Here is a 7,887-nt window from a genome sequence, read left to right as displayed (position 1 = left end):
TGAGTATCAAATAAAGCTATTGTAACAGAATATGCAGATTATAATTTTAGATAAGCTGCTTGGTTTTGTAAATTCAGTTCAGAAAAAAAATTAAGTTTAAAATTGTCATCAATACTACTTTACAACAACCAAATACCATACCAATAACAAAATTTGGCATTAGTTGTCATACTATTGTTCTGCATCAGAAAATGTGATAGGATAAAAGAATGTAACTTTAAATAATAATCTTTATTGTCCATAAGAAAATTTGTCTTAGAATTTGTGCATTACACCAAACAAAACATAACTATAAAAAACCAAAATGTAGATTCACACCAGACTCGCTCATAATTTACATGTGAAAAGTTTATACCAGATTGTTTTTATTTAATGATTTGATTGCCAGGGGAACAAGAGTTTTTGTGTATATCAATGTCATGTATCTCTTTTGTGATGGTAAAATCACAAAATACTGATCCAAAGGGTGATAATTTATTTCTAAAATCTTTTTAGCTTTTTTAAGGATGTTTGTCTTAAACAGCTGCCCAAATGGGACTTGTTTTTTGCCAATGACTTTACCAGCAGCATTTAGAATTCTAGGAAGTTTATTTTTATTTTTAATGCTCAGATAGCCATACCAGGCAGTGATATTAAAACCTAACATTGCAGATGTGAGCATGATAAAACATAGCCAAGGCCTTTTGTTAACATTAAACGAGGACAGTTTTCTCAGTAATTGTAATCTTTGCTGACCTTTTTTTTCTGATATCAGTATTTGCAGTAAAATGTAGTTAGGATAGTACCAAAGTATTTAAAAGTTTGCACTATTTCAATAGTCTCTCCAGCTACAGAAACATCGTTTTCCTTATCCCTACAAAAAGGGCACGACATGGCCTAAATTGTGCTGATGTGCCTAAACTCACCTCCCCCCCCCTTTACGAAAATCCATTATTATTTCTTTGTTTTTTTTTTACATTTAATAATACAAAATTATCTTTACAGTATTTTTCATGTGTTCTATTTCTCTGAAATATTCATTTACGTCTGAACTCTCTGAGAGCAGGGCAAGAAGAGCCACATCATCAGTGAATTTTGTGAAGGAGCAAAAAGAACTATCAGATTGAAAATCATTGGTGAACAAAATGAACCACAATGGCGATGTCACAGCCCTCTGGGGCACCCCTGTTTTAAATCTGTGTCCATTTGATATTACATTGTTTATCCTAACCCTCTGAGGTCTCCGGGTCAAAAATTCATTAGCCCATAGTATTATATATGGACTAATCTTCAACGCTTTCATTTTTTCAATAAGTAAATGAAGTTGTATGGTATTAAAAGCTGATGAGAAATCAATAAAGAACAATCTTACATAAGATTCCAGTTTTAGTGTTTTTGATGGTGATCAAATTAACCAGTTCTACTATGTTGATGTAGGTGAAAAAAACATGTTTTTAAAAAAGAGAAACAAACAAATTCTGTAAATCACATTTTTAATCATTAAATGTTTGAAGTCAAATTTTTAAAAAAATTTAACAAAACAGGAAAAGTTTCAGAAAAAATACTGCTGAAAAATTTTGAAATAAAAAACAAACACTTCATAAAAATTTAAAAAAAAAAAATTAAATCACAGACTGAAGTATCAATTTAATGAAACAATAATTTCATACTTCACTAGAACTGGAAAGAAAACAAAGTTATCATAAAGCATTCACTCTATCAAAGACAGATCCCTGTAGTTTTAGAATATTATTTATTAGTTATAGTACACAGCTTCTAGTAGTAGATGAAAATGTTAATTTATATATTAGAACTTATAAAAAAAATACTTCTTAATAAATACAGGTTCATGGCTCATCTGCTGTAAACATTGTATTTTTGGGTGGATCCCTTACTTCTTTTTGGCACTCTTTTTTGGAGCTTTAGCTGTTTTCACATCCTGTTCAGCTTTTAATGCATTTCTTAGTTTTTCTTCTTCCTCCAAGCGATGTTTTTCAGCTTCCAGAAATTTTTGTCTGATGGCTTCTCTGGGGATGTTGATTTTCTCCCTTGCTGCATCAATGGCTGCCTGAAAAACGAGCAAATATACAAAATGTAATCTTTATCTACTAATACAGAGAATCCATGAATGAAGAATGACAAAGTTTATTGCAAATCCTATAAGAAGAGAAGGTAATGCCTTTAGATACAGTTCTTGTTCCTCTTTATTCTATTACTTATGGTTTCAAGTATTGTTCTAAATAAATAAAATTCAACATCTCTCTTCCCATTTTTCAGTAAATGACTTCTTCATAAACTCTACTGAGTTATACAAACACAACAATAGTATTGGATCTATTTAGATTACAATGTATATTAATAATAGAATAGTGTTAAATGGTCCATAGAAATACATTGAAATCTGGGAACCATGATACTTGTCATTTTTCACTAAATAATTTTAGCTACTTTTAAATAGTGAAAACTAAAAATCAAACTTTCAGTAATTTGGTAAATGTTGGAAATAGTCAACCAATATATAATCCATAAAATACATACATTTTGTCTTCTATGAAAAAAATAATTTTTACTTTTGATGTAATCAACTCTATAATTCAATAATAAACTCAAAAACTGTAAAAGACTCCATTCTTACAGCTAGAGAACATTTGTACAGGCTTCTAAAACTGTTTGACCAACTATCTAAACAATTCGTGTACAAAATAAAAGCCTCAATTAATAGTGTATAGTTTCACATTGATATGAACTTGTCTACAATAATCTGTTTTCAAAGACAGCTAGAAATAAAAACAAGCAAAACAGATGAAACAACATGTTTAAGGGGGTTTATAACATAATATATATATGGAAATATAAGAAAACTTATAACAAGTGAGCTAAGCTAATTTGTATATGAAACAAAGTATAGTAAACACAGATTTATAATTGCTGTCAAGTGCATTATTAAAAAATATGGAGTCAGTACTATGAAAAAATACTACTAATCATTTAATGTTCTCGTAATATCTATTTAATCACTTAAATCCTTAGACGACATTGAACACAAACAAAAAGTTGTCTACTTGGATCTGAGAACTGAAAACTTAACATACTGAGACAAACAGAAAGACTACCAAGCTGGTCTAATAATCCTCCAACTCAGAATCGTGTATAGACTCGGCTGATTCTGAAGAGTCAAAGTCACAAAATAAAGATGAAGTCAAAAGCTTTCTGCGCCTATAACTAACGAGGGCTGAAAAATAGGTGGCCCTATACCTGTCCACAGACAGCTGCTTGGTATTAAGAAAGAAAACATTTCAGGTTAAGATGATTTTAAACAGAGTAAAATTTCAGCGTTTCTAAGTCTTACACTGTGTTCTCTCATTATACTTAATAAGAAGACAAAAATCATTAAAGCAAGAAGCATAAAAGTCTGAATTTAAAAAAGTACAAAGTCTAAAAGAAATAAAATTAATGTATAGTTTTTGTTCTGATTAAGTAAATATTTTAAAGTTTCATTCAGAAGGAGATCATCTATAGTATGGCATCTCCTTTCTCAGCAGTTTCACTGTTCACTTATAGAAAACTTTAAGAGCACAACTGGTTGCTTTAAAACATGTTTATTTATATTGCACTAGTAGTAAAAGTAGTAAAAGAAATCAAATTTAGTAATATTGTCAATCCATTCAAAGCAGATAAAGCTATCACAAACTGCATGCTATGATAAAAGACTGAAAAGATATTTACTTAAACATTAAGTTACAAGGTCAATGTAATATTACAATTGAATGCCTAAATGAGATGTTTCAACTTAAGTGCAGAAAGGATGGCATGAACATATGAAACATATGTCTACAATTTCCAAGATTAAAAATGAGTGCAGTATTTCACATGATGAAACACACCTTTTTGTGACCTGCATACTTTGCCACATCTAATGCAGACAAAGCCAGGGGGTCTATATAATGGTAAAAGAATAATTGCTGAGAGAAAGAAGTATATTAAATGAATTCTTCAACTCAGGAGCCATTTTGTGCTCCACTGGTATATAGGAAAGTAGCTGGAAGCAGATGGTCTCTGAAAAAGAGCTGGAGAGCTCTCAAGAAGGCTGCGGAACACATATTTGAGGCCCAAAGAAAAGCCCTTTTTGATGACAGGTGAAGAAGATGTAAATAGGACTTTAATAGACCCCTGGCAGACAATGGCTTTGTCTGCATCAGATGTGGACAAATATGTAGGTTGCAACTGGGCTAGCATAGTCATGTGAAACATTACATTCACGAATTGAAGACATTAGCATTATTACTATAAGTTAACACTATCTGAAATTTTTTAAATAGATCAAATTATAAAAATTCCGTAGTAATATGAGCTACAGATAAACAGCAAGCAATGATTGTTTTAATGATCCCTATTGACAATATCATGCATTACATGAGGCTGAAAATATTTCAATTATTATTTTGTTTTCACTATTCAGACTGAGCTAGTTATCATGTTGTGTTGAGAAAAACAAGTCAAAAAGCACATTATTTTAATTCAAGATATTTCTTCATAGACAGTTTAACCAGTTTTGTAAGCTAAGAAATAAATTTTCAATTGTGAATTTCTCATTGCTGCAATTTTACCCAAAGAGACAAACTATTTGATCACCATCACCCAGAATATAAAGCTTATGTTGCATACAACATGATCCCAATGTCTTTCATTTATTTTCTATCAATTTGTTTAAAAAGTTTCCCTGTACTTGAAATATTTACATAATGCATGAATAAAACATGTATTAAATTTTTGTCATTAAAATTCTTTAACAAGAAGGGTGCTATGAATGTTTGCTTAACCAAATCTCTCCATTTTTCCCAGTCAGTAGCTGTTCTTAGTTGGATTTTTTAAAAAGTAAATCAGATTAATAATAAAAATTCATATTTTGAACAATTCAAATCTTATTTTAAAAATTAAAGTCTTTCTTATTTCGAAAATGTAACCTTTTCTGAATAAGTTTAAACTATGCATACATCGTGTGTTAACTGCAATGAACTTGAGCATCAGGATCATTTTTAATCCTACCAACACATTTCTGAATGAGACTTTTATTCAAAACTTCTCCATTTAAATGACAACATGTAGGAAGTGTACCTGCAAAGCCTGGCACTGTTTCAACTGTTGGATTTTGGCTTTATTCCTCAACTGTCTATCCAACTCCCTCCACTGTTCTACTTTCTCTCTAAAAGCCTTGTACTCTGCAATTTCCTGCTGGCGCTGCTCTAGCAGTTTCTGTTGCTCAAACTCATCCAGATATTTAGGCTCTGGTAGAGTCTTTCTAGTGAGTCCAACAGAGATTAATGGAAAGAATGAAAGCAATGTTATACCAAAAACACATCAATACAAAATATATCATAACTACGAGAACATTAATGCCAATATTCCTATTCATGCTTTTAAAAGCTCATAAAATTTTATCTGAATGCTTCCCTATATTAAAAATGTGAAAAGAAAATCATTCCGTAGTGACATATGTGTGCTAGCCTCAATGTGTAGTATGCGGATGTGTGATACAACTGTAACTAGCAAATGAACAAAAACTTAGTCTATAAAATACAAATTCCTTTTAAAAAAAAGTTTATTTTTATAAAGTTGTAAGGTTATGTATATGAACTAAGTAGTGTAGGTGACTTACAAAAAAGCAGTGAAATAAAAAATAAAACCTCTAGTTTATTTTAATAATCTTACTTGATAAATGGTGTCAGGTCTAAAGGTTCAATAACTTCCCTAGAGTAGGCGAGGCTAGGGGGCTCCAGGGTCAAATTGACCTCAGATTCAACCATATCAGTCAAAGAATTGGGTGTCAGTGGGGGTAACAATTCCTGGTCATTGTTGACGTAGCCCATGTCAGGTGGCTGCTCTGCATTCACTCCACCACTTAACTCACCTGCAGGCTGTGCTATCTTAACAGCATGAGAATTAAGGTATGCAAGTCTTGACTGTAGGGCCTGGAGATATACACAAAAATACACTAATGCCAGCTTGTTAAAACTTGTACTCTTTTTAGAGACTGCTGTAGATAGAATTGTTACATCCTGAATAAAAGAGGAGAGATGATTGAATGGAGAATTAATGACAATCCAGTTTTAAAAAAGAATAATAATTATTATTTATATAGAGCATTGTTAACAAACATTATGTTCACTCAAGGCCCATTACAAGTAGCAGACATAAAATAACAATAAGACAAAATATGCAAATAAAATTTGCAATGAAACATGTAATCTAGTTGAGCTCAGTGGAGAGCCAGATCAAACTTGTGGTTTGTTGGAGGTTTGGGCAAGGAGATGTAACCATCTTCCATTCTGAAGGAGCATCCCAAGATAAAACAAAACAAATGTGGGGAGGAAACAATGGGGAACAACCAGCAGAGATGGGTCAATGAAGTGCAGAGGCACGGAGGAGGGTTTCCTCAGTGTACATACAATGATGACACCCTGTGCTTGATTTTTGCTCACACATTGTAGCCAGAGGAGTCCATGCAGGAGAACAGCCACAGAGTAGCACCTTGACTCATTAGTATCTAGACATTTGAAGTCATAGATGAATTATAAAGAATTATAACAAGTGGGTTATGTTTTTAATTTAATAAATTAAATAAAGTCTTTCAATGTTATGAGACTCCAATTATTTTGATTAAAGAAACAATGATCCTCAAAGGGTTGAGGCAATAGTGTGTGTCATGTGAAATAAACTTCAAAGGTTTCTCTGGCTATATTTAGGATGGCTGCTTGGTTATGTAATATGCACTCTAGACTGTTTTCTCATTGGTCATGGGTGTTAGCTTAAAAACTTATACACTCATAATCTTAATATTACATTAAAGAGCACTAACTTAGTAAGCAACGCTAACACTGGAGACTGGATACATCAGACTCTTTAATAACACTCTTGCTTATAAAACAAGTTATATACAACAATACAAAATGAACTCTCTTGCCAAGGGGAATAATTCTACATACTAACAACAAACATAAACACAAAGTCAACACTGGGTTCAATTCTCCTTGCCATCCAGCAGGAGATTTGGGTTAGGTTGTAATAATCTTCATTGCTGAAGGAACATCTGAAACACATTTTTTTCATAGTATACTATTATAGGCCATTTTAATACTAGCTAGACTCAAAGACAAACACAAATGATCTCTTGACTAATGTCTTAAACCAGTATATCAATTAGGTACCTTAGCTGCTCGTCCAGGTTCTGCCTCCTCCCAAGCTTTCTTCATAGCTCTGATTTCATCTGCTCTCTCAGTATCTTTCTTGATCTCAATCTCCTCCTGTTACAAATCATGAATACATTTTATTAGTGGCAATTCATTTTTACACTGAAAAAAAAAATTATATAAAAAAAAAAATAAAAGCCTAGAATCAACAAAAGAGATAATGATTTAAATGTGAGGTCTAGATTATTGTATCTAGACTTCATTTTACACATTTTGGTCAAATGTTTAATTTTTATAAAAAAGTGAAATGATTCAACTCATTAAGTGTATTCTAGATCAGCATTTTGGATCATGGTAGGCCTACATGGAATCTGGTTTTTTTTTTAAACTAAAAAGCCTGAGCATCTTGTAATATTTTTAAGTAGACAACATTCTGGCATTTAAACAAGGATTGGTTTTGCCTTCAGCAATAATTTGAAATGTAATCAAAAGTCATATGACAGTCATATTTCATGTACAGTTTGATCTAATGACATGTTGCCACTGTTATGTATAACCATACAAGACTTTGTACAGGATCAAAAGTGCTATACAAGGCTATTTAAAAATTAACGAATATACAAAAGTGGTCATTAAGCAAACAATCAAAGGTAGTTTTTTCTTCAATTGAACTTTTATTTCTCCACCTAATCTTCTTTCAGTTCTATGCATTTCTTCCAGC

General features: G+C 31.8%; 1 protein-coding gene across 17 annotated transcripts in view; it reads right to left on the bottom strand.

Moving 5' to 3' along the window:
• Window positions 1-212: 212 nt before the first annotated feature.
• The window catches only part of LOC106078008 (androglobin-like), an 87,882-nt gene continuing 80,207 nt past the window's right edge, over window positions 213-7,887 (bottom strand). For all 17 annotated transcript variants that reach the window (XM_056032908.1, XM_056032918.1, XM_056032903.1 and 14 more), the window contains 4 exons: window positions 7,185-7,280; window positions 5,689-5,948; window positions 5,095-5,278; window positions 213-2,047 (listed from right to left, as the gene is read on the bottom strand). In XM_056032908.1, coding sequence (XP_055888883.1) covers window positions 1,871-2,047; window positions 5,095-5,278; window positions 5,689-5,948; window positions 7,185-7,280 — 717 coding nt within the window. In that variant the 3' untranslated portion in view covers window positions 213-1,870. The remainder of the gene's footprint in view (window positions 2,048-5,094; window positions 5,279-5,688; window positions 5,949-7,184; window positions 7,281-7,887) is intronic.

The sequence above is a fragment of the Biomphalaria glabrata genome, chromosome 6 (genome assembly GCF_947242115.1).
Source record: "Biomphalaria glabrata chromosome 6, xgBioGlab47.1, whole genome shotgun sequence".
NCBI lineage: Eukaryota > Metazoa > Mollusca > Gastropoda > Planorbidae > Biomphalaria > Biomphalaria glabrata.
This window is presented reverse-complemented; position numbering and strand designations above follow the sequence as displayed.